Genomic DNA, 27,683 nt, shown 5'->3' with positions numbered 1-27,683 from the left:
ATTCCATAATGCCGTTTGAATTCACATTTAGTTTAGAAATGATGAGTGTGCTTCTCTCTCTGGCTGGTGGGAAAGGATTTAACGTCATGTGTTGTTCTCAAAGTGTCTCACGCCGACAGGTCTCACGCCGACAGGTCTCACGTTGACATGTCTCACGCTAACAGGTCTCACGCTAACAGGTCTCACGCTAACAGGTCTCACGCTAACATGTCCCACGCTAACAGGTCTCACGCCGACATGTCTCACGTTGACATGTCTCACGCTAACAGGTCTCACGCTAACAGGTCTCACGCTGACATGTCTCACGCTAACAGGTCTCACGCTAACATGTCCCACGCTGACATGTCTCACGCTGACATGTCTCAAGCTGACATGTCTCAAGCTGACAGGTCTCACGCTAACATGTCTCACGCCGACATGTCTCACGCCGACAGGTCTCACGCCGACAGGTCTCACGCCGACAGGTCTCACGTTGACATGTCTCACATTGACATGTTTCACGCTAACAGGTCTCACGCTAACATGTCCCACGCTAACAGGTCCCACGCTGACATGTCTCACGCTGACATGTCTCACGCTGACATGTCTCACGCTGATATGTCTCAAGCTGACAGGTCTCACGCTAACATGTCTCATGCTGACATGTCTCACGCTGACATGTCTCACGCTAACATGTCCCACGCTGACATGTCTCACGCTGACATGTCTCACGCTGACATGTCTCTCGCTGACATGTCTCAAGCTGACAGGTCTCACGCTGACATGTCTGACGCTGACATGTCTGACGCTGACATGTCCCACGCTGACATGTCTCACGCTGACATGTCTCACGCTGACATGTCTGACGCTGACATGTCTGACGCTGACAGGTCTCACGCTGACAGGTCTCACGCTGACATGTCTCACGCTGACAGGTCTCACGCTGACATGTCTCACGCTGCATCAGCCGGACTTCACCCCTCGTCTCTCTTTAGGAACACATGCAGGACATTCCCCGTCTGTGACAAAGGCTTTTTACGGGCTGCTTAAGGACTAAAGTCTCCTGGTGACAACTGGAGAGTGGACTGAATACACGTCGTCCCCTCCACTCTGTTCTCAGTGCTTTTCACACCCCGGTTTGACATTCAGACCGTCTGCTGCCATGAGAAAAATAACAAAAATCATGAATTATTTATTTGCGAAATAACTCTGAATGCAAGCTCCCTCTTTGGATTTCAGAAGTAATTATTCCATGATACAGGGAGCTCGTTATATAAATAAACGGTACATATTCTGTGTGTGAATCGTTTTGCTAAAATGTGGATGCACTTTTGTTAAAGTCTCGGGCCGGAGAGACTCTTCACATCGACAACGGCAAAGACGTTTCTCCCGCTGAAACAAGGTCCCTCACATCCAACCAAAGGTCGTCCTTTCTGTTCCGTCGCAGCCGCTTGTCCCGGACGGGTTTTGTGTGAGAAGACGTGACTTTTCTGACCATGGTCTGGCAGTGTGCCGGAGCCCGGAGGGGCAGGCCGGGTCCACTGTGGCGCCGGGGGGATCCGGTCTCCCTGCTGCGGCCCCTCCGAAGGGTAAATCACAAAACGATATAAAGACCCTGTGTGTTTGCATCCGCGACGCCTCCAGTAATGAGGTCATTATTATGCATCTCACAGATATCGAGAGGAATGAGCTTAAAAGCTTATGCGTCTAATTGATTCGCGCGCAGTCAGCCATTAGGCTTTGTAACAAAAGGAGGCCGTTTTCCTCACGGGTTGTGATATCTGAACGACAAAGAGCTCTAATTAAATATGAAGATACTTTTCACTTCTATAAATACACGCGCAGAATAAAATCAATTCGGAGCATTTTGGAAAAACAGCGGCGACGCTTTCTGCTTGGAGGCCGAGGGGATTCGTGACGACTGGAGATGTGAAGCGGAGACGACCGCTGGGACGCACAGCTCGTGACTTTTCGATATTAAGCCTAATGCAAAATGTTTGTGGAGCTTCACCAGCAAAATGTTCAAATGCCGGTTGGGTGGAATGACTGGCGACTGGATTAGGACTTTGCAGGACGAGGACGTCGTTGACTTCAGGAGAAATGACTCGAGACTTGATTTACTCTTTGAACAGGACCTTTCACGTCGTTGGACGTCGTGATTCGGACTTCCTCGGACACGACTCGTTTCCAGGGACTCGATTGAGGGGAGTGATTTGGTCCGTGTTGGAGAGGACGTCTCTGGCTTCCATAAGACATGCTTCGTGACTTCCTTCAAGGACTTGAGACCTAATGGCTTCGCTTTGACCTCGTTGCACTGGACATTGATTGTGGCTGAAGGTCTCAAGAGTTTTTTTTTTTTTTTTTTTTTTTTTTGTGCTTTCGCCCCTATCAGGTCTCCATAGATCGTGGTTCCTTCGGGACCCTGGTCCTGACACCTACTGTGGCCATGCTGACGCCTGCTGCTGCCATCATCATCATCATCATCATCATCATTATTTTAGATATTAATCATATTACTTTACTCATAAACCGACATTACCCTCTCCTAAAATCTCTGTGCTCTCCCTCCCCACAGGATTCTGTGGATGGTGGTTCTATGTGATGGTGGTTCTATGTGATGGTGGTTCTATCTGATGGTGGTTGCCTCTGCAGTGGTCCTGCTGTGCGCCTGGCTTACTACTCACAATTACTTGAATCATTTCTGTCATAGGAATTGCATGTATTATACATTGTTCATTCTGTACACATGGCATCCATTGTAGTCTGTCCATCCCGGGAGTGGGATCCCTCCTCTGACGTTCTCCCTAAGGTTTCTTCCCTTTTTTTCCCTCTTGTAAGGGTTTTTTCATTTTTTGGGGAGTTTTTCCTGTGCCGATGGTGGGTTTCGGGGCAGAGGATGTCGTATGTGTACAGACTGTAAAGCCCTCTGAGGCAAATTTGTAATTTGCGATTCTGGGCTATACAAAATAAAATGACTTGACTTGACTTGACTAGACGGTTTTAAGCTTTGCAAAAGTCGAGAAAAGTGCAAAAGCTCCATTTTATTGCAAATGCTGACAATATTTCTGACGGAACCTTCATTTCAACCTGACGTGAATGCCACACTTCATTCTGATTGAAGCCGTTTTGGGATCTAGTGGACCTCAGCTGACCTGAAACACTCCGACCAAAAGGCTCTTTGTGGCGCAGCGCTTCCTCCACCTGAGCCGCAGAGACTCTCTGCGGTGCGACGTGACCTGGATGAGAGCGAGGATGCTTATCCAATGTGGGGCAGGGCAGATTACAGAGGGGCGGGGGGGGGGGGGGGGGGGGGGGGGGCGCATTGCTGGGAGAACTTCAGGGACACAATCTGCTTAAAGCAGATAGAGATGGTCTAGTCTCTTTGGGCTCTGCCGCTGGTGGAAGGAGTTCACTCCCGATTGATGACATTTAATCAGAAGGGAACTGGTAGGGGGGGGGGCGCCTTACTTTTTATTGACTTTACCCTCTTTGGCAATTACCGCAACTGGGAGCAAAATAACATTACAGTTCTACAGTAAATACTGATTTAGGTTTCTTAAATCCTTTCTATTTGCTATCGAGTGCTCTGCTTGCGTCTGTCCTGGTTAGTGAGAACAAAAAGGCACAAGGCCTCCAGGCTGCAGGTAGTTATGTTTCACCAAAGGTTCATCTATTTGGTGGAATCAGAGGAGTAGAGACAGTAGTCAAACAGGAACTTGTGGCGGCTGGCGTCTCAGCGCTCGTCCGCTGGCGTTTCTTTAAAAGTTAAAATAATACAAATAATCCGGTCAGAACTACTCTCGAGGTTAAAGCTACCCGGCGTTCAGCCACCTCCAGTATGAAGGGAGACAACAGCTCAGCACACCTGAAATGATGGATTGTCTTTATCAGGCATAAATGGAAAAAATGATATGCCGGAGCAAAATTCTGCTTCAGCACTTTGCCTCGAAGAGTCCTGCAAAAACTAACCGAGAGCCGAGGAGAGATATGAGTTATTGGTGTGAAGGATGAATGACAACATCATTTACGGCTCATAAAAAAGGTTTCTAGGTTATCTAAATACCTTTTATCATGGAGTTAAACACTAAGTGGGCACATCTGAAACTGATTTATTTCAACAGCACGGGACTTTTACCCAAAGTTAATAAGTAAATGAATTTAAACCCTATTTTAATCCAAACTGCAACGTTTTTTATCTTGAATTTACCGAGTTGGCAAACCACAAAAATACCACGTGCATCAATGTGTGGTGCAACAGTAACACGCTTAAAAATGTGCTATTTGTGCGCCGTCCCATTGAGATCATGTCAGTCTAATTGCTTCGGTTTCTTATCATCAATGAATTGTCATTTCACCATCGCAGACGGAAATCACACCCTCTCTTTACCAATCTGGGTGCTGGATCATCGGATCAAGATGGATCCGTGGAAACGATCCAAAATGGTGCCCCGTGTCTCGCGAGCGGCGCTCAGCCACGTCCGGAGACATCTCGTTCGAGGGAAACTGACCGCGGTTCCAATCCGGCGCCACGGCTGTTCCTCTGCCGTGAGCTAATGTAATGGCGGCTGCACACTCGCCTCCTCGGGGCCGGATGCCGGTCCGCACCCCTTCGGATCACAAGTTCAATTAATTTCACAGTTGGCGGCGCCCACAGTCGTTCCGCCGGGTCCCGTTGTCTGGAACCGGAGAGAAATGGGAAGAATATGGTGGCCCCTCCTCGCATCCATCGCCCTCCACCCTTGAAAGGCTCCAATCGCCCGGAGCCACATGTGATCTGATAGGGGCACAGCGCTGCAGCATATTAAAGCGCACATCTCGACGATAAGGCCGCACGCATCATTACGGCTACATGCAGACGTCCCTTTTCCATCCTGTTCCACAGAAATGAATGTGAATTCAGCAAAGAGTTCAGTTAATTGACAGATCATATCAGTCGGACGTTGTCTTGAATACAAATAACTAGAGTCCAGCTCCACATGGCTGAGTAAAATCTATAAAATCACCCGTGGAACTTTGGTTGAGACTCACACTGACTTAATGTGAACATTTCAGTTCTTCAACACATAACCTGGAACCCCAAAACAAGTCAATAGTCATCAGAAGCCTTCAACCCATCAGTCCTCTTTTCCCGCTGACCCATCAGTGTCATCCACTCCGACAAGCCGCAGACTGTTGGTAACACCGCGGGCGCCAAAATTATTATGAAAAGTGAAAGAAATCTATTTGAACAGGAAAAAATGGGTCAGAATTTTCCAGATACCCTGTAGAAATGCATTTGGACTTTTGAGTGCACCCTCAATCACTGTCAACATTCAATCCTATTACTCAAAGAAACACTTGTGTGGACCGCAGACAAGAAAAGGAGGCCGGGTTTAAAATAGAGACCTCGACTGGTGACACGTTTCTGTGCATTTAGCTTCTTACACAATGATTTACTGCCTTCTTGGTTTATTTCGGAGGGGATGTTATTAGAAATAAAAATATATATATAGTAAATTACACACCAGGAAACTCTGCAAAGCAAAGCAAGCCTCGTGATGAAAGCCAACATTTACAGAAAGTAGTACGTGGGCCTGACATGGGAGGGGTGAGTGGGCGTCAGCCTCCCTGACCGTCCATCACGTAAACCCAACAGCGCCAGGGTCAACAAGGCCTTTGTGCCAACAAAATTGCCAATAAAATTTAATTTGCAAGATAAATGTTTCGACCTTCTTTTTCGCACACCCACTAGAGACTCTTATTGTGACCTTGCATTTTGGATCTGCATACTTTGTTTTATTGCTAAGTGGGAGAGGAATGCTGAGGTGGCCTCTAAACCTCTGCTATGCAAAGTGATTATCTCTGTGTCTGCGCTCTGGGGTCCGTCCCGTGCATGGATGCATTGGAGCTGAAGCACCTGGAGGGAACCCAGAAATAAGCCACCTCTCCATCCAAAACCTTTTCAATACCCCGAGACGAGAGTTGCTCTGCGCCACGCACTTATAATAATGCTGATGGCGCTCTGCAAAACCACATTACACCCGGTGATGAATGAGAGCGAAACGGGTAAATATTATAATGAACCATCATGCATTCCTGCAGGCACTCAGCTGGTGTCGACTCTTAACGAGCGCTGAAGAAAAGTGGCCACACTGCTCGTTGAAACATCTCTGATAGATGCTTCACATTACGGGGCGAAAAAGAAAAGAAACAGGCTGACATCCAAACCTCAGAGATGTAACCAGCTCCCCTCGCTCTGCCAGTCCTTTAGGGCAGCGCTCTGTGCACCAGGGAAGGAGCCAATGAGGGCACGCACACCCGAGTATAACGCCACCGATGTGCAGGGCGGCGAGCTTCCATCCCCGGCGCCGCGTGCTGCTGCAGAATGTTCTATGGGATCTGTGCTTTATGTTTTTTCGAGCTTGATTTATGAATGAGGCCCTGTGTGTGTGTGTGTGTGTTTCTGTGTAGGATGCATTACTCGCGGCGATGGCGGCGCAGGCCGAAAGGGTCATGGGGAGCCGGTGGGCGGCGGCGGCGGCGGGTCCAGGAAGCCCCCGGCCTCCCCCATTCACAGAAAAACCTTCGGAGGCAGTGACTAACCTGCCGAAGGACCAGCAGATGAGTCACAACTGGAATTTCTGTTGCGTTTCTACATACAATTACCAGCCATTTGTGCCCGTTGTGAGTGCTCGCCGCCGCCGCTCGCAATTTGGCACTCGAGCAGCGGCGGCTGCAGCGGCGCTGAGGGGGAGAGTGGGAGGCTTGATGTGGAACAGAAATCACATCCCTGCCCAACTGGGCGCTGATTTGTTTGTGTCCCTCTGATGAGCTCATTGTGTCTTTGCCGAGCTCTTTGTGCGGCGTGTGTGTGTGTGCGTTCCGGTTGTGGGTGTGTGAGTGAATACAAACAAAAAGTTACATTTTCATCAAATAAGACCTGGTTCACTTTCTGAGACGCACACACACACACACGGTGTCGTCAGAGACTAAGTGTTCACCTGTAGAAGTCGGTATGATGTGCACCTCGTTTTAAGAACCTGTCCAGTTCACAATATCATCGGCGAATCTTCTTCATCTAGACTGTTGAGAAATGGAGCCGTCCTTTGTTTTTCCAAATGAGGAGATTGTCCTTCACCACGCGGCCATTGACACTCTCCGACACTCTTTTTGTCTCTTTTTTTCCGCGTCGTCCTTGTGTGTCAGCTTTTTTGTGTGAATTATTCTGGGAGCTTTCTGGTTTGAATGCAATCCATCCTCATTGTAAAGAGAGAATACTTCCCCTGTGATAAAACAACGTCGCCCCGGGCAGACTCGGCCTCCTGTATCGCAGCTTATTCCTCGCATACAAATACGAACGGACCTTTTCTAAGTATTGGCATTCGGGTTGTCGCGACGGTGCTGACGGACGCATTTTCATGTCCGGCTGTGCCCCGTCCTTGCCCTCCGCTCATAATAGATATTGACGGGTGCAGCACAGATAACCTTAATCTGCATCCTAACAGGATTGCATGTGTCGTGTACCGCTTCCTCACCGCCGCCGCGTTCCATTTGCAGCTTTTGTTACCCGGCTAATAGCGTTTCACGGTGGCGCGGCCTTCGGAGAGGAGGATGGCCGACTCAATCACGGTTTTGCTGTCTCGAGGTGAGCAGGTGAACTCGTGCTTATCAACAATATATATGTTATCACCAAAATTGTAATGGCTTTAGGGATTAGATTCAGAAAATGTTTTAATCTGATGCTGCAAGTGTCAGGGGATGTGTGGAAAGGCAGGACTCAAAATGCAGAGTTCTCAAACAAAAGGCTTTAATAGTCAAACTCTAACTAGCAAAAGGCCAAGGGGCAAAAACGCATACAGGTACCGGGGGGAAAAAGGCAGGCGGGAACCAGACACATCCACGGGGCTGAAGACAAGGGACATCCATGACAATAGACAATGATGCGACAAGTGACAGGAGACACACACGGCTTAAACACACTAGGGAGGTGCAGGTGATTGGACACAGGCGGAAACAATCAGACAATCACAGACAATGACAGGACAACGGACAACGGTAGAGCACTTTGGCGCTAACGGTGGAGAACTTTGATGCTAATGGTAGAGCACTTTGGTGCTAACGTTAGAGCACTTTGGTGCGATGGTGGAACACTTTGGTGCTAACGGTAGAGCATTTTGGTGCTAACGGTGGAGGACTTTGATGCTAATGGTAGAGGACTTTGGCGCTAACGGTGGAGAACTTTGATGCTAATGGTAGAGCACTTTGGTGCTAGCAGTAGAGCACTTTGGTGCTAACGTTAGAGCACTTTGGTGCGATGGTGGAACACTTTGGTGCTAACGGTAGAGCATTTTGGTGCTAACGGTGGAGGACTTTGATGCTAATGGTAGAGGACTTTGGCGCTAACGGTGGAGAACTTTGATGCTAATGGTAGAGCACTTTGGTGCTAGCAGTAGAGCACTTTGGTGCTAACGTTAGAGCACTTTGGTGCGATGGTGGAACACTTTGGTGCTAACGGTAGAGCATTTTGGTGCTAACGGTGGAGGACTTTGATGCTAATGGTAGAGGACTTTGGTGCTAGCAGTAGAGCACTTTGATGCTAACGTTAGAGCACTTTGGTGCGATGGTGGAACACTTTGGTGCTAACGGTAGAGCACTTTGGTGCTAACGGTGGAGCACTTTGGAGGTAACGGTGGAGCAATTTGGTGTTAGCAGTAGAGCACTTTGGTGCTAACGTTGGAGCACTTTGGTGCGACGGTGGAGCACTTTGGTGCTAAACGGTTGAACACTTTGGTGCGACGGTGGAGCACTTTAGTGCTAACGTTGGAGCACTTTGGTGCTAGCAGTAGAGCACTTTGGTGCTAGCAGTAGAGCACTTTGGTGCTAACGTTGGAGCACTTTGGTGCTAACGGTAGAACACTTTGGTGCGACGGTGGAGCACTTTGGTGCTAACGGTAGAACACTTTGGTGCGACGGTGGAGCACTTTAGTGCTAACGTTGGAGCACTTTGGTGCTAGCAGTAGAGCACTTTGGTGCTAACGTTGGAGCACTTTGGTGCTAACGGTAGAACACTTTGGTGCGACGGTGGAGCACTTTGGTGCTAACGGTAGAGGTTGGTGGTTTGGCATTTTTCAAGAAATTGTACTTTCTTCGTCTTGTTCTGGGTCGGTTCCCCTCTTAGTTTTATGCTTAATGAAGGTAAATTGGATAAAAGCCTTATTTAAATGTAAACATACTCGCCCTCTCGTCCTCATCTGGTCTCTCCTGGCTCCAGAAAAACCAAATGGCAGTTAAAACGCCAAACACGAGTCTTCCAAAAGGTTTTTGTGAACCAGCACCACGTCCATTTTGGAAAGAGTCAGCGCCTCCTGTCCTGCACACATTGCTTTTGCAAATTAAGAATTTTATGTTATTATGTTGAATAAATGCTGCTCTCCTTTCCAGGCTGACAAGCCCTCAATACGTCACCTATTTTACAAAGAATTTTTCCACTTCAGTCCAGATTAAAATCAAATCCTCCTACAACTTGGACTGATATTTGAATTCACAGGAATATTTTAATATATTACAAAATGCCTGACGCAAATATACACAGATACCATATGTGGTGGCCCTGATAGGAAAGGGGCCGGAGGACGAGGTATTTATTTTCCAATTTGAGATAAAGAATGTTTGGTGGAGGCTATGGGCGCCTTAATGTGCGATAGCGTCGCCCGACGTTTCCCCCGGTCAGCCCTTCAGATGTGATTTTGGTGCACAAACATGCGCTTCATATTGCATGCGGAGCGGCTGGATCAGACGAGGTGTTAGAGGTGTTAAGAGGCCGATCACGTGTGTGTGTGTGTGTGTGTCAGGACGCATGAATCTCAGGGTTCACTCTCGGCCACGCGGCACGAAGGCTTGCGGGATTCTCAAGTGCGATATTCACCTCGACTTGGAATCAATCCATATTGTGCATTGTGCATAACGCGCCCCCGTTGCTCCGAATCGTGCTCATTGAGAACGAAGTGGAAGTTTTCCCTCGCTGACTTCGAATGACTGAAAGCTACACTAAAAACAAAAAGTCTATACTCGAGCTAATAGTTTTGTGACCTTTTCCGTAAATCTCAGTGAGCGATCCTCAGAGGGCCGTTCACGCGACCATCGCTCGTGGTTTTTCACTTCGTGGTGTCATAAAAACACCAGAGGAGGTGACACAGGCCTCATTTGATCCCCACGTGCGTAGTCATGCGTGTTGTCATCAGCATGCGAGCTCACAACAACACCAGATTCCACACGTCTTCGCTTTCATGCAGCCACGAAGATCGTCACAGATCGTCACAATGAGGAAAAACCCCCCCCACAAACCACAGGTTTTCTTTGACTCAAGGTTACAGGTTACATGAGACTCTTCTTCAGTGTGCCTCCAAGTTCATTTGCTTTATTTACCGATCACCTCCCTCGGGGATGCGCGCTCATCCTCACCTTGCTGTTATTGTTCGGGGCTGTCAATCATGACATCAGCGAAGCGACACTATGAAACGCGATGTACTACGCGTCCTTGTAGAATCCGAGCGCCAAAGACCTCATGCTCATCTGTAAATAACGAACAAATGTGTTCTTCTTGACCTGACTGGGCTTTTAGCAAAAGTAAATCTCGCGTTACAAGAGCTTTTCCATCACATCACGAATGTTCTGAGCGGCGTCCCGGCAGCAGCGGGAGGGTGGGGGCGGGGTTGAGGGGGGGGGGGCGAGCTCTCGTCAACGGTTCGACGACTCAGAATCGATGGAAAGCGTCGCGCTCGGTGAACATGAGTGCGCAGCGTGCCGTGGATTATCACATTTCATTGGTTTATTGAGCTGCAATTCTCAAGTTTAATGTTTTCAGTTACCGCCTGGTCGGGCTCAGAGCCGCTGACAGGTAGGGGGGCGAGCGGGCGAGCGGGGGGGGGGGGGGGGGGGCATATAAGGCCTCCATAATGGAGGTGAACTGGGCGAGCGATACCCACTTGGCGCACTGAGACTCCCTCCATCTGCACTCACGCTCGGCCGTGCACAGACACCCGGTGGGCCTGCAGGGATTAAAGTGTGGGGGGGGGGTGGGAGCACTGCGGCACTGCCTCCCAAAAAGGCAAGGTCACCTTAAGTGAATTGGGATGAGGGGTGGGGATGAGGGGTGGGGGGGGGGGCGAAGCAATTCCCTCAGGACGAAAACAGGGGCAACTCGTGAAAAAGTAATTAAGCAGGATGCACATCAGTGGATTCCACAGGCGGAGAAAGCGCGGGGAGGGATGAAGACGCCTTTGGGTGGGAGGGGGGGGGCATTTATCTTGGAAATCTAGGAGATTTGCTAAATGCGCAGAATGGGAACGTGTCCAAACTTTTATCTGCTTTTTATAAAAAAAACTAAATATTTCACATTTTGCCTTAAAAGGGGTCGGCTTCATTGTTGTTAACTGAACCTCTGAGAAAAATGTAATTCAAAAAATGATGTGGATTTACCTAAATTAGCCTGAAGTGCAGATCAATGTGAATACAATTCATTCCAAGTTAAGTAGGTTTTAGCTAAATTAAGGGGGGCTTAATGTGAACGTCGTCATAACAGGAGGAAACCTCTTAAAGGGGGGCGGGGCTACCTTGTGATCGGTCCTCCCCAGTCCATATATAGTCACTTCCAGTCAGCAAATACAAAAAAACAAGATGGCCTAAACGCCGAGCTCAAGGCTTCAGATGGTCAGTCCACAAATAAATGAACTAAGTCGCGATGAGTACTTGTGCAGTGTTTAATTCATTTTTCAACAATTCGTAAGGCTTCGTTTCAGCCACTGAAACCTCTCTGCCAACCTCAAGGAAACCTCTCGGTTACAGGAATGAGGGGGTTTGTGGAGAAAATAATCCCTTTCTTCCCCCGAATCAGGCGAGATGTGAATCTCAAGTATCTCAACCGCTTTTTGATCACAGCCAACTCATTCCGCTTCGGGAGCACCGTTCCGTTTGAACGTGTCCTCTGAGACTGAGCGCTCGCCTCGCGTCAGAATGTGGTCCGGAGGTTCTCCACAGGCGGTCCAACGCGGAGGACTGACCATCTGACCATCAGGCCGCCGGCGGACCCCACGGAGCTCGTCACAAAGCGCCAGCGAGAACGTCGACGACGGCACTCGGCGGCTTCTGGCTTCTGTCGCACGTTCGAATCCGCACTCTTTTGTTTCCACAAACAATAAAGTGTGACACTCGCAGTGGAGCCGGAGGTGCAAAGCGCTCGCTCACGGGCGTCACAAGGAAGGAATCATTGCGAGCGCTTTGTTTGTCTTAAATGCAAATAAAGAGCAGCGGGAACGAGCAGCTACTCAAAGCTTTTTCTTGTGCCACGGTGTGAAAATACCCTTTTACAAATCCAGGTCATGAATTACAATATTTAATCAACAAATGTCAGAAGTAAAAGGCACTTCTGCATCAAATTAAAGTGCTGATTTATTCAGTTTAGTCTGGTTTTACTGAGCGGGAGAGATTAGGGGAGAAACGCAGGAGCGGCTTAAGATAGAAGTTATCGGACGTGTAAAGTATTTCAAAGACTTGAAGGGAGGAATAAAAAAATATGTAAAGATGGAAGAAGAAATATACAGAATCCTGAGAAATTACCACAAAACTCCACTTTGAGACGTTTGCTCAGTCGTCCAGTTTCTTGCTCTTCAATTAAAAGCAGCGTGATGAACATCGAGTGTGTGTGTGTGCGTGTGCGTGTGTGTGTGTGTGTGTGTGTGTGTGTGTGTGTGTGTGCGTGTGCGTGTGCGTGTGTGTGTGTGTGTGTGTGTGTGCGTGCGTGTGTGCGTGTGCGTGTGTGTGTGTGTGGGGGCGTGGGGGCCAGCTGACAGGACCTCGGCTGTGAAGTGGCGCCCGTGAGGCCTCGTAGGTGCCGCGTACGTTCAGCAGAGGCTCGCTGCCTCAGGCCCCTTTGTGAAGTATTCGTCTTTGCTCGAGAAGATTCAAACACCCCTTTAGTCCTCGCGAATACGTTTCATAACCCAAATCTCTCTCATCTATCAAGCAAGTCACAGAATGGATTTTTTTTTTTTTTTTTTTTGAACGTGTTAATTCAGTTCAGTTTAATACTTGAGATGAATCCAGCGAATCTTCAGCGTGTGATCCTCATTTTTCTTCAGGGTTGAGTCATTTTAACATGTCACCAGCAGCAAATGTCAGTAAATTCATCACCGACAGCAGAGCGATTATTTTTGGGAAGATTTGCCTCAAACTGTCTGTAAGGACCACTTTACAACTTAAAATCCCAACAAATAGTTCATTATTCAACATTAATTATACCATTAAACTGGCTACAAACGTTCCATCCTATTGAATAATATAATTATAAGTCTTCTGCAAATAACCAATGGAGAACTTATTTGGAGTCTTGAGGTGGATTTGTGTAGTTTTGGTGCTTTCGAAGGTTATAGAATATATTTGCATTGAGTAAATGTGAATGTAACTCAACGTCTGATTTCTTGGTCCGTTTGAGCTGCTTTTGTTCATTTAGATTCAATGTGCTGGCAGAGATTATCAACGGTTCAAAACAAGTGAAGAAAGTTGAAGAAAAGCTCTTCACTTTTTCACCAACACTAAAACACTTTTTTATGCTCTAACGGGCCCATTTTCCACTGAAAAGCTCTTGCCGCTGTAAATCCCAGAAACTGTAGAATAAAGCTGTCAGGTTACAATCATCGGTTCAAGAAAATACACCTCTTGAGGAGAAAGACGTCTGGCGGAGGCTTCTCTGGTTATTTATGTCACAGCTGCAACACTACTTTAACTTCACAAACCAAAGCTCTTCAGGAGCCCAACATATTGGACCTGAAACAAAAACTCCGAAATATTTATGGCTTTATTTTTTCAATTGCAGATGGACGGTGAGTCGTTGACGTTCTAAGTATGACGTTGACAATTATTGATTATTGATAATTTATCAATTATATAGTGCAACTCTGGCCTCACAACATGAACCCTTCGCTTCTTTTCCCTGCATGGAATCAATGTTACATTTTGGACACCTAAATAAGTCCTACGTTCTGCTTCACCCTCTCGTGTCTCTTCTGTACCCAAAAACCAAGACGGCCACAGCCGAAATGCCAAACCCAAGGCTTCAAACCGACGGGTGGCGTCTGAATGACCTCGTCCGTTTCCTGCACACAGGTAACAGTTGTGGATCAGGACTCCGTTGGATCAATCGTGTGAAGACTTTACACACAGAAAGTTGCAGCGGTGTGCAGATATTAGTTCATCTTAAGCATCATTGAGGAAATCGACATCGAGCTCACACTGTGATCGAGCAAAACCGCCACGGGTGAATAAATCATATCATGTTCACTCGATCAGAAGGAAACTTAAAATCAAAACGCCACTTACCTCGCAGACACCTAAGAAAAGCTGCGCGTGTTCACGTTTGTCCACAAAGACCACGTCGACGTAACTGCGTCGCTTTGGTTCAAACCCGTTTCTCAAACAACCGCCACCGGAAACATTTTGCCTCACAGGAGAAAGAAAGAAATCCTATCTTACGATTACCCAGCCGAGCGACTTCTGAGGGGAAACATCGGTGGAACGTACCGTAGGAGAGGGGGACGTCCATGTCGCCCTGCCAGGACACCTGCCCCGTTTCGTCTATGGAGTGCTGCGCTGTAAAGAAACAAACAACAACAGCAACGGGCCCGTTTGTTTACAGCTCGTTCGCCATTCCGGATTCATTGAAACTCCAAACGAGGACAATGGCCGGCAAATCTACTACTGTGCCGCGCTGCGTTCACGCCGACTAACTAAGTGTTAGTTTGGACGTGTGGATTCAATCGCAGATAATAAATGTGTGTGTGTGCGTGTGTGTGTGTGACTCTCGCAAGATGTCACTTCAAGCCATTACGTGTTGTCCAACTTCCGCTTTGCAGAAACAAAAGTCACAGTCGCTTCATTGTTTGGCAGGAGGACGACAGCAGGACACAGCGGCTGCGTGAGCGAGATGAACGACGTGCTGGACTTCAGGGGGCTGTGAAGTGGGACGCAGACGACGAGGACGGACTTTACCTTGCAAGTGGCCGCGTCCGAGTGTCACGAACCCGGAGGAGATGAAGTTGTGCATGTCTTGGCCTCCGCCGCGCAGGTTCTCTTTCCCATAGTGGCCTGGTTGGAAAAACAAGAGTGGGAAGTTTTAATAATTCAGCTGTAAGGGTTCTTTGGTGCAAAGTTCACGTCAGGAAGAAGAAGACGCCATTTTTATTTTACACGTACAGGAAATAGTTCTCTGGATTTAACCCGTCCCACACAGTGGGAGCCGGTAAGGGGTCAGGCGTCTCGCTGAGGGACACCTCGGGGTTTGAACCAAGAACCCTGCAGTTCCCGGCGCACCGTCTGAAGTCGTGCGGAGAAACGTATCCTTCTCGAACGGGTGTAACTTGTCAGTCACAATTCACTCATTCATCAACTGTGAAACGCTTTGTTGCCAAATTCCATTAAAGGAATGTTCACTTGGGAAAGCCGGTGCCACTGATTCACGCCTCATGCATCGTCTCACCATCACCATTCGATGGTGTGGAGATGGATTTACTTCACGTCGTTCACAGAAGTCAATCCATCGATCGTTGACCTTAACACTGACAAGTGTTTGTACTCAATTCCCCCGAAATATGTGCCGTTGCATCACAGACCAGCCGTAGATGACGAGAATGCTAAACAGGGCTGAAATGCCACAACCGACAAAACCAGCTCTCAGGTGAAATCATCGGCTCATCAATATCTCTCAAAGGCGCAGTCTGCTCGTTACACCCTCCTCCTCCACCTCCTCCACCTTCTCTGAGGATACCGAGGCTCCTCACGTGTGCACACTTTGGATTTCCCATCTGTTAAAAGTCATTTGTACCGGCCTCAACACAACGCAGCAGACGAGCGGCCGGCTGACACCTCGACGACCTTTAGCCGCCCTGTCAATCACCGCTGCGTCCTGAGAAGGAAAAGGAGGCGTCGAGGAAACGAACACAAGAAGGACAGAAGAGTCGTTGGTCCACCGCACCTCTGCTCTCCCTCCTCCTCCTCCTCCTCCTCCTCTCGCGCTCTACATTAACCGGCGAGCGGTTAAACGCCTCTTTCTCCAAGGGAACCACTTCAAAGTCAATAACATCCCTCAGACCTTTGGGCCTCGGGAAGCCGATATCGAACAGCATTCCAAATTATCATAATGAAAAGAAACACCTGGGACCTTTAGGCCCGGTCTTCATCACAGCAGAGTTAGGCACTCGAGCCGCCGTGACTCCTTTCTTTCTTTTCATCAAACCCCGGGGTCGGGGGGCTATTACATGGTTTACTGATGCACTCTGTTAATGTGGGACCTTGGTAGAAAAATGCCTTGAATATGAGGAAAAAAAAAGGAATAAACGTATTTCGCGGCATCTTGTGATTTTTCGGAGCGCGCTGTGGTTGGTACAGCAGAGTATATATCTGTGCGATGTCTCCCAGGGGGAAGTGCTGATGATTCATAACCTCCATATGGTCCAAGGACGGCGCGGCGGAGCTGAAATCAAGTACCTGGAGACGCTGACTGCAATATGAATTGCTCCCGTGTGGCAGCGCAAACCTATAGCCCCTTATTATCTCTGGAAATGGTCCTCAACATTGCCGCACCTACACGGCATAGTGAGAACAGACCCTAAGCCCTTCTGCCAGGGAATGAACCTTCTGTTAAAGTTTTAGAAATGAAAGGCAAAGTGTTTGATTTCAGAGATAAAAAAAACTCAAATTGCTGCATAAGCGGAGAATTCAGAGACATATTCTGACCTGGCCTTCAGAGAAAAGTGAACAGTTATCTAATTAGAGGCTCTAAGTGTGCACATTTCCGCACACCAGTTCATGCCATTCTTGTGTTAAATGTGGGTTATTCCAAGTGAATTTACTGTCTTCTTATGGTCTACTAACTCAAATTTAAACCTCATTTCGTGGTCTTCGTTGGAAGACGTGATTGTTGTTTATAACAACTATCAGACGGACCAATCCGGAGCATTCACCAGACTTCCAAGGAAACATTTCAGATTTCAGAAACAGGTTTTTTTTAAATGGCTCGATCACATGTTTGCAATGAGTCACTTGAGACAAAGTGGTCTTTTAACTTGGTGGAAACATTTTGGGGAAGTTCGATTCCTTTTTCAATACAAAACTGCATCCATTCATGAGGTCCATAAAGACATGGCTCTCACAGACCTCAGCATTCAAACGCAACGTTTGCGTGCCGTTCCACCACGAACGAGTCTGTAAACGGGACGAAGAACGAGGCGTCATCCTTTCAAAATATCGTCCCGAAGTTTGTCTCATTTAATAGCCAGTCAACTTCTGCAGGGTTTTAAACCCCCGATGGAGCCGAGCCGCTGTGAGTGCTCTGCGCTGATGAGTCCGTTCTGCCTGCAGAGTGGGCACGATGCTTGTCGTGTGATTTTCACAGCGGCGTAAAAACCTTAGAGCAGAAATAAAGAGAGAACAGGACTACGGAAAATGAAGTGATATTGCCCACTCAAGGACTGGAGAAGTTCCATAGACGGCCAAAGACGCTCTTCGCCGGCATCTCATCTCGCTTTAATAACTCTGCTGGAACATTGAGTGGAAAAAGTTCACCTCACACAAGGCTGATGTTTTCGATATTAACTCCAGATATCCACCATTGCGTTGCCATTAGCTTTATTGCACGCCCCCTTGTTTTTTGGAATAAAGGCCATAAAAATGTTCTCTTTGTTGAATTCTTATTTTACGGACACTTTTTTTGATACTTGGGGTATAAAAAGGCGGGAATGAAAAGGATGTAGAGGAAATAAGAGGGAATAAAGCTACACACTATATAAGACAGCGTCTGACGGCACCATTATACTGGTGCTTTTTTAAAAAAAACCTTCAAATCCATCATTATTCTTCTCACCCATTAGCTGTGGTCTGTGACCCATGAGATGGTTTCAGACTGACTGCTGCTGTCTCCCCTCATAAAGGCCATCTTACACACATGGTGAAGAGCTGATTCCAGCAAATATAAACCCTTTTAGTGACCTCAAATCAATGGAAAAGTAGATACTGAAGGTGTGAAACCTTGAATTAACGTCGATGTTTGCAATAAGTCATCCTAGTCACCCTGTGCTCGGCAGCTTCAAGGTGTCGCTTAGAAGAAGAAGCCATCTACCATTTTTGTTTGGACAGAATCCTTTCAATTGTTAACACAAGGCTTTTATTGCCCCATATCCCGAGGGCCGTGTTATATTGGTTCATGGAGTCACTTGCACAGCTCGATAAATTAGTAGAGTTCCATGAACTGCTCACGTAAGCAGTCCAGTATCAAATAAACTGTACAAAAACTGGATACTGAACAATAAACAGGGATGCATCTCCATTCTTCTTATTTAAGAATAAACCATGTTATAAAAACAGACGTCATCTGCATAGAGTAATTATAACGGCTGCTTCAAGCAGCATTTTGTTTTCCATATCATTTGTTTTCTTTTCTTTTATTACCAACCTTCAATCTTCAACCTAAACTGTTGCCAACAGTAACCGGACCCTCAAACCGCCATTTAAATGGGTGAAAACATGACAAAATGTTAAAAACTGCCCTCGTTCTTCAACAAATTCGGACCTAAGAAATAAGATGTTAAACGTGATCAGACGCCCACATGCACATGAGAACAGGGATGTATTTGCCTGCTGTACATGAACGGCTTTAACAATATCCAGAGGCAGCCTTAAAATGATAATGAGCTTTCAACATTTCCACACTGAAATCCACATCACTGTCACATGAATTTGTCATGAATCTGAGTCACGTCCTCCCTGGAGAGCCTCCATCCCTCTTTGGACACCCACCCTTCAAAAGCACTCACCCGAACAGTGTCACGTCCGCTCGCGCAGCCAACAATGGCATGCTGATACGACAATGAAGACATCTTTTCTGTGGGCGCCTCATACTAAATAACAATGCGGGGCTTTGTGAATCACCGATTTCTGCTTACACTCAAGGCACTGTAATGAGCAATATATCACGCCTAAAGAATTGCATTGCACAGAAATTCGCACCAGGTCAGATAACTGTTAGCGAAAATCTAAATGGGCAAATGGGGTGAGTTTTGAATAAAAACTGTGTATACCCCATATCTCCTCAGATACGTGCTCTACATTCAGACACTTGCTGCTGCTGTTATAATAATAATAATAATATAATACCATTAAACTGCATAGACACATTACATCTCCACACTGGACAAATAAACTTCTAGAATGTCTTTTATGTGGTGGAGAGACACTAAGGCTCACCTACAGCACCAAGCATTACTATCATCCTATTTCATAACGTGCTTTACTGGCGCATGCAGAAAGTGGAAATTACTTAAATTAACACCGACTTAAAGTAGTCGGTGGACCGGCAGGTGTAGGACCGGGTGCAGTGGCCCATTTGCCGGGTTGATAATCCCTTCTTGGTGGTTGTTCAGCCTTGATGGTTTTCCTTCTCTGCAACCATCACAGATTTGACTTCTTCTCCTTATTGCAAAGAAACTTTCTTGATTCGTTGACTTAAATCCCATAAATACTATATGTCGGAGGCTAAGTCATTGGGTGTGAAAGAGGCAAAACTGACCTTAACCTTGATGAATATATAGTGGTTTGTTTAAGTCTAAAACATCAGTGGTGAGGTTTATTAATAGAGAGTAGCAAAGGCAGAACGATGGATATGATACAAACGGATGATTATTTAACTCCTTGGGGACCAAGCGTGGAGCAATCTACCCGTCTTTGGTAACACGAGAACGTAGACAAAGGCTGCAGTTCAGCACAGTCTGTACCAGCTCTCCTCTGACTCGTTCCATCCATGTTGGATGGTGGTGGTGGTGGAGGGGGGGGGGGGGGGGTGGAGGCATGGTGACACCAGAGTGAAACACAACACTGTTGAATCTGGGACAGCGTACTAGGGCACTTAGCAAACGAGCTGATCCCTGGAGCCGGGATCTGGAGACCGGCCGGATGAGAGCAGGAGGCGCGGTGTGACAGAATTATCTCTGGACAGAAAAGGGCTTGAGTCGCTCGCAGAAGATGATGATAATTTGCATCTGAATTTTGGGCCAATGCTGAGTAGGCTTATGGGAACCGCAGCGTGAGAAGCAAGAGCCTTGCATTTAATTCTCTACATATTTCCTTATGGAAATAGAACGATTGAGGGGAAAAAAGCTTAAGATTTGAGGTCCATCTATTTCAGCGGATGTCAATCAAAGAATGTAGTGGCTGATTAAGGGATGCGAAGGGGTCTTTCTTTACGATGTTTAAGCTCTAACCTCGTAATAACATAAAGTTGGAATTTTTTTAATGCACTTGGAGTGAAAGCCTCCCACACGCACTGTCGCCTACCGTGGTTTGGCGGCTTGGTGTGAACCGGCGTGTAATGGTTCTTCGAGGTTCTGACCGGCGTCTCGTCTTTGGCCGATCCATCAATCGCTGCAACGTTTTCATGCTCATACTGAGATATTGGAACCGGTCCTTGTTGCCTCAGAATGTCGGCCAGGGCTCTGGAAAGAAATCACACAGATGGAAAAAAAAAAAGAGCAATTACAACCTTTTTTCTTTTTTTCCTTTTCTCCTAGTAATCCCCCGGAAGGTCTTCCTAATTTATTTAGCTACAGCTCCAATCCGAATCATTGAGGCACGGGGGCAAAGCAGAAAGGAAATCCTAATTACACCCACGGTCATAAGGGGGTTAAGATTTTCAATAGTGCGGAACACGAGGTACAGACAAGTCCTATTAGGCTTGCCGGACTCGGGCTCAAGGCAGAGTTACGAGGAGTGAGAAGTCAGTGTCTCTTTCTTGAGGTCAATAAACAAAAGCAACATCTCACCAACACCATTTCCAACCTTCAGAGGCAGAGTGTCAGCTGGTGAGACGGAGGGCCGACGCCGCGTTTTTTTCCTTAAAGGAAATAAAAGGGCAATTTAACTGTGTCAACGTCGAGCTAAAGCAACCACGAATTCTACTTTTCCACCAGCCAGTGACTTTGGGAGATGTAAAGCGTATTAATAGCGTTTCCCTTCCAGGACACTTTAGCCGTTTCTGTTTCGCAGACAGAGGCGACCTGATTTTGCATTGTCCTAGTTGGGTGCGATGTCATGTGCAGCACGAGCCACAATAGTTTGCAGAAAAGGCCAGACTTTTTATTGAGAAAGATGCACATTTTCCCCAGGAAGCAAAACCCAAATAGTTCAAGTGACTTTTGATTGATTTCAAATCAGATGATGGCCGCTGGAGCATTTGTCAGCGATGCTGTGACAGGCAGTTCATCTGAACAGAGCCAGATCCATATTGCGTTTTTGGGGTTTGTACTACTGTCAATATAGGAGAGTTTAGAAACAATGTCACACTATACAATATAACTGTTTTTTTTTACACACTTTCATATCCTAAAACCACTTTTCCTGAGGCGGAAAAACAAAGTGGGCCAAGAACGCCAAAGTTTAACTGATCTACAGAGAAACACACAGTTCTGTCCTCTGAGATGTATGAACATAACAGTGTTAAAATGGTGCCAGTAAACAGTCCACTGCAGCAAGTGGATTAATCGCCTCTGAAAAAAAAGAAATTCTCCCTGTTTGTTTAACATTTGCTAAGAAATTACCCAGCTATTCTAGAAAAAACTAACATACATTATTTTTAATAAGATTTTAAAGATTTAGATCTCCTGTGGGAACCTATGCGATCAGGTCTCAGGGTGGGGGGTTTGGAAATAGACTTATTGTGGGTTTGGTTCTTTCCTTGTGATTTGTGTATTGCACAAAGAGCTGAAAAGCCAACTCTATCATTCCAAGATAAGGCCAACATAGTGATCCATCTCCTTTTATCCTTCTCTTGTGGGCAAACGATTCACTCTGACTCTAGAGCCTATCTTTGGCATAAATACGCAAGCTGTTACAATTTATCATCCATCATTTTTTGCTGATTCTATTCTCTGATAAGCTAACAAATTCTAAGGGCCGACCTCTTGTAGAAGCTTTGAGCTGTAATGTCCCTTTTGCATCGAACCTTCGGTCACCTGCTGCTGTGTTTTCCCGTTCAGTCGTCTTTCCTTTAGCTACGTTTCCCGGGCTTTTATTTTCACCGCCTACAGCCAACACACGTGGCCTCTCACGTTGGTTCAGCCTTCAGAATGTGATCAATACAGCCTGTTCAGACCTCTGGCTTTAGCTCTCACTCTGCATTTACGGCGTTTGGTTGAAGGTCACCGTCCATACAGCAAAGGTCTGCCAACAGCTCAGTATTCTGCTCACAGCTTCAGAGGTAGGAGACAGAATTGCATTAGAGAAGCACCCACTTTCTGCAGCAGACCCGTGCCAAATATACAGCTAATCCCATGTTCCACTACTTCTTCTTGGTCAGGGCTGTCGGCGGGAATGTCTGCTGCCAGCCTGCGTGGTCTGTTCCAGCAGACGTCATTACGCCCGCACTGTGGGCAAGATGGTCAGTGAAAATAAATAAATCATTAAAAGAAAAAAATAAGCAACGCCATCGAGCCGTGTCTGCTCATTCGATCGACCTTTCTCTCTCCCCCCTCTCGTGGCTCCTGCTCTCACTGGAGTGGCGGCATTAAGCAGATCCACTTGAAAGGACGCCCCGCGGCGAGGAGACGCGAACTTCGCCGTCTCTTTTTTTTTTTTTCCGCGAGCGGAGATGGAGAAACCGCTGCGTCATGAGCCGTGTTGTTCTTTTCTGTGGTTTCAAATGAAATACTGTACCGTAGAGTCTCATGAGTCCATCTGGATATTAAAAAGCTGACTGTGCCAACCTTTTGCGAGAGACACTTAGCGCAATCACTGGAGCTTAAATTTAATCTACAACAGACCTCCTTTGTCGTCAGAGTCAGGGCTACATTTTTTTTTTTTCTTTTTGTCAAAAAGAACTTTCCCTGCTTCTCAGAAGGCTGACATTTTGAAAGCAGCGGGTGACCATGGGATAACGGTGCTTAATTATCTTCATAATGCTTCGTTGATGCAATACGTCCTCTCCTCTGCTCGGACCAGCATGGCCTTTGCTTAATGGCAGGAGACTCCGGGATAAGAGCAATGACTAAGTGATTTTTTTCCTAAATCAGTAGGTGGCAAACATGCCATTGAGTCAGGATCCAACCCCAATTAAAAACCCATTTGTACTTTTTAAATAGATTTTCGACACCAGAGTTGGTGAACATCCCAGCATGCATCACTTTAAATAGTAGCCTGGGTGTTCTTATTGCCTGTATGCCATTGAGACAGCGGAATGTCTTTGAAAAGTGGAAGGAAACCCGAGTTTAGAAGCCTTTGCACACAATAGAATAACCTAAACTCTATTCCAGATGTTGACCATCAACAAATGTTTATTTGTGTTGTTGATTAATCATCTGTAGTACAGAGCTCCCCAATACAGCTCAATCTGACGCCTGTAAATTGCTTTTTTTGTTTGGTGAGCAGTCTGATAACAGCAAGATATTCAGCTTAATAAAGAAAGACAGGAAAATCATAAAGTCTTCATATTTGGGAGGCGGATAATTAGATTGGTGGTAGATTTGACCGCAAATCAACTATCAAAATATTTTTTTAAAAACTGTAACCAATTTATAGTCAAATCATTTCAGCTTAACATTTAGGATTCTTCCTCTTCTGAATGAAAAAAAATGCATATGTTCCGTTTTTCTTTTTTTACTGATTTAAAGTGGGCGGGGCTCAGTGGGAAAATGATGATGTCACATACTGCGTCAATCTGAATTTTACCACGCTCTCCTCATAAATACAATATGGGATTGTTTGCTTATGTTACGTCGATAGCCAGGTGGTCCGAAAAAAATATCAAACGTCATCAAGAAAAAAAACTAAATGATATATAGCTTGAGTCAAAATCTACCCATAATTTGGTCATTTCAGTGGTTGAGGGGGCACCAAAGGAGAGATAGTGTAAATGTATTGAGACAAACCAAAATCAACGAGGCACTTGGTTGTATATATGTATTAGCATGCTAATCAATGCGTATGTATATTCTCTTTGACATGCGGTTTTATGTTGCCTTAACGCTCATCGAGCAGTTCTGGGACCCCTGCTGGGACCTTGAGGATTTAAGAATATAGTCACTGTAGAAGAGACCACTCCCACCAGGATGATGATGATGCCTTTCAGTGGCATTTACTTTTACTCCTCTGGGGTTGAACGCACAGCGAATATCACCCACTCCCCCATGTGTGCCATGCAGAGGTATACAATCTTGACATTTCTTTTGAAAGGGGAGCTCTGGGGAGGAGTGTAATGGCACGGTGTTAAAGGTCATCGGCTTGTTTGAACCTGAGATATTGAGGCTTCTAAGCAGGCCGCTGTGAGTCAGTAAAGTCGCGTCGTCGTGGTTTTACAGACTCAAAAAAAGGGCCAACCAGCAAATACATTCATTGATACGTGACAGTATTTCTATACACCAGTCTGACTTACAGAAAACTGATGAATTCAACATTCAGCAATACTGTCCGCCACTTAAAGGCACAGTTCACCCCAAAACCTAAATCTCTCTAAGCGTTTTTCAAAATAAAATTCATTGCGTTGCCTAGTTTTGAACATATCGGCCAGAAAATCCACCTTGCCACTTTTGTAACATGAAGACTTTGTCTCAGCCAATCATGACCCGGGTACTCAAGACCATCCACAAACTGTTTCATCTAAACTGCTCTCATGTGGGGTGAACTGTCCCTTCAAGGCTTATTGGTACTCTGTGCCATACACACCCAACGTGGGTGATACCTTTTCAGCCTTTTCATCATCTAAGGATACAGGACAGACATACCTGTGCACGTTCATTTCCTGAGGGGGCTTGGTGGCTTTATCGTAGGCAACTTTAACAGAAATCCCAATGGTGATGACGAGCGCCACGACCCCGCAGGTGATGTACACCGTGGTGTTGGTCTGGTCCAGTTCCGGGTCGTACGTGTCACCCGTCGGCGCCGGTGACGGCGGCTGGGTTCTGATCCAGTCCGGTGTTTCGATGTTGAAGCAGGTCTTCTGCTCCAGCCGCTTCCCCCGGTCCGCGCAGCAGAAGCGCAGGAAGCAGCTGCCGCAGCAGAAGCGGTGGTCGGTGTTGTTGCAGCTGAACTCCATGTCGTACTGCCCGCTCACGTCGTAGTAGCCCAGGCAGGTGTCGTGCTGGAACCTGGGAGCCTGCACCTGGGTGATCTTCCGCGGGAAGACCGCGGCCGGCGGAACGGCGGTGGTGCTGCCGTTGACCTCCTTCACCTTTGGGTTCCTCCTCTGCGGGGCTTTGGTCTTTTTGTTGGGGTTGGCGGCGGCGCACAGGACATTCAGCGGGTCTAAGTAAATCAAAAGAAGCAGAAGGTGCTTTATCCCCATCATTTGAGGACGCGCTGGTGTTTGTTCTTCCGTCTGCTCTTCCCCTCTCAGCGTCACTCTTCCGCTTCTTTCCGCGTGGTGCTTCTTGAGGGCTTCTTCATCGCAGGTGGGCTACTGCGCTTTGCGTGCCAGGCTCTCAGTGGCGGACTCTGACCGGCGGGTGTTGCGCTCATCGGACACGCAAAGCATCTTCCGACCGTGCCGTCGTCCAGCGTGAATCGTGCTTTCGTATGGAAGTTCTGCTTTGGTCAAAATGTCTCGTTTAATTTCGTCTGCGGAGACGAAGTGAAGACGCGATGTTCTCCAGGGAGATCTTCACCGCGCGTACGATCGAAGCTCGTTGTCACGCTGTAGTGAAGAGAGGCAGGGGCGTTTAGTCGGTTGAGCCCAAAGATCCACGAGGGACCTTATTAATAAGCGGATTTGATAAATCAATAATTGGGGGAAAAAAACAGGTTTTTAAACCCGTGAACACTTTCAGCACCACGGACAGCGCCCAAGTTTCCATTTGGATGTTTGGCGCACTTCAGCACCGAGAAGTGAAAACGGTTCCAACGTTTTTCCAAAATAATTTCACATTGAACTTAACAACGAGTCATTTACCTCCAAAACAGAGAAAACTTAATTGCTGACGGATGACAGAATGCCGCCCTGGAGGTATTTGTTTTGCCTTCATTCTACTTTCTTTTATCCGACTTGAGGAAGCGGAGCTTTAACTTCTATATAAGACAGATTTCTTTTCCAAAGGGAGAGAGAAGATGAGCAGCACTTACCTGGTGAACGGTGGCCGGTAACCGGGATGTCTCAGCCACTGAATCAAAGAGCCTCAGCGAGACAGGAGGCAAGACCTCTCCCTCCTCTCCGGCCCGCCCCCCTCTCCCTCTCTCTCTCTCTCTCTCTCTCTCTCTCTCTCTCTCTCTCTCTCTGTCTCTATCTGCCCCCCCGCCCCCACCTCTCACACGTCACCGGTACCTTAGTTAATTATCAATCGGCATCACTCCTCCGCTTTAGTCATATGTGTCAAGGCTTCAGTGGGGTTGGTGTTTTGAGGGGGGGGGGGGGGGGCGTCGTGAGAGGGGGGGACCGAAAGATAACAGTGTAGAAGTTGTCTAAGAGGCGAAGCGCTGCTGTTGGTGCACATTTACGCATCAGTGCGCACACAAGCTGGATCCACTCACAAGTCACCCCTCTGTGTATGTGTGTGTGTGTGTGTGTGTGTGTGTGTGTGTGTGTGTGTGCTCAGGGAAATGTGAAAACCTGCCTGAGCCGGTTTACTAGAATTATTAAGTGCTGAGAAGAAGGTGGGAAATGTGTAACTCTCATAACTTTTTTCTGACTGGCTTTATTATTATTAATTGAGAGCTTGTTACTGAGTCAAACCTCATCAATTAATACTGTATTTTTACTTCAATGTACAAATATTAACTTTATCCTCCTGATGTTCTATTGGCAGCAAAGTAAAACCTTTTAGATTTTATTTTCAGAATTTGGACTTTCAACTTAATTCTTAGCCCTTCATTTAATTTATAACATAATCGTATCAGTTACTTCCATACTGCAAAAATCCCTCCACGCAAAGGCATTACAAGGAGATTATTATTATTATTGAAAAGTTCCAGCATTTTAATCCTCATTTTGATCGAGGTTTAATCGTATTCACAAATGTGTTTGAATCTGGTAAATCTGGTGGTGCCAGATGGTGAAAACGACCACATTAAAACACCCCGGACAGGTAATTTGACTACGAAATGGAAACCATATCAAATTGACTTTCAAATACTTTGCTGTCATTGCCTCATCTCCACTGTCCTCATTCAATCACTTATTACCCAGCGTGTCGAAGCTCATCCATCTGGTGTCCAGACTGAAACTCCTGCCAGGATGTATTTGTCCGCGCCGGCTGGAGTGCAGTGTGATGCTGTTTGGCCGAGGTCTGCATCACCTTTATAGCAGAGGGGTTCCACGAAGCACCAGAAGGAGAAGTCACTCTGCGACGTTTAACTGCATGAAAGTTATTACTCTGATAACTGTAAAAATAATCACATACTGCTCGAAACAATTTTTGCTGGCCCGATTACGTGAGAAAGGAGATGTAGCACCTGTTGAGCTCAGTCGAGAGGCAGAGGGCACGTCATTGGCTGAGAGAACAATCTTTATCGCTGTTCGACAGCTTAACATATTCATATTCTCACAGTTTCCCCCTCCGGAGCTTTACAGGTGGTAAAAACATATTTTTTCCAATTCCCCACTGTCTGAAAGTATGAAATATATTCAGCTTTATCTTGTTTCAGCTCCTCGTGGAAGCTGCATGATGTTTACAACAGGGGAATAAAAGCAGGGGTCCATGGTTTTT

At 46.7% G+C, this 27,683-nt stretch overlaps 1 protein-coding gene across 5 annotated transcripts in view; it reads right to left on the bottom strand.

Moving 5' to 3' along the window:
* shisa6a (shisa family member 6a) overlaps positions 1-26,201 on the bottom strand; it is a 48,001-nt gene extending 21,800 nt beyond the window's left edge. For all 5 annotated transcript variants that reach the window (XM_040190934.2, XM_040190937.2, XM_040190938.2 and 2 more), the window contains exons 1-5: positions 26,104-26,201; positions 24,771-25,678; positions 20,335-20,492; positions 15,001-15,096; positions 14,533-14,601 (exon numbers count right to left, since the gene is read on the bottom strand). In XM_040190934.2, coding sequence (XP_040046868.2) covers positions 14,533-14,601; positions 15,001-15,096; positions 20,335-20,492; positions 24,771-25,333 — 886 coding nt within the window. In that variant the 5' untranslated portion in view covers positions 25,334-25,678; positions 26,104-26,201. The remainder of the gene's footprint in view (positions 1-14,532; positions 14,602-15,000; positions 15,097-20,334; positions 20,493-24,770; positions 25,679-26,103) is intronic.
* Between the last annotated feature and the right edge of the window lie 1,482 nt (positions 26,202-27,683).

Source organism: Gasterosteus aculeatus, chromosome 11 (genome assembly GCF_964276395.1).
Source record: "Gasterosteus aculeatus chromosome 11, fGasAcu3.hap1.1, whole genome shotgun sequence".
NCBI classification, from domain to species: domain Eukaryota; kingdom Metazoa; phylum Chordata; class Actinopteri; order Perciformes; family Gasterosteidae; genus Gasterosteus; species Gasterosteus aculeatus.
The sequence above is the reverse complement of the archived record's forward strand: the minus strand, read 5'-3'. Positions and strand labels throughout refer to the sequence as shown.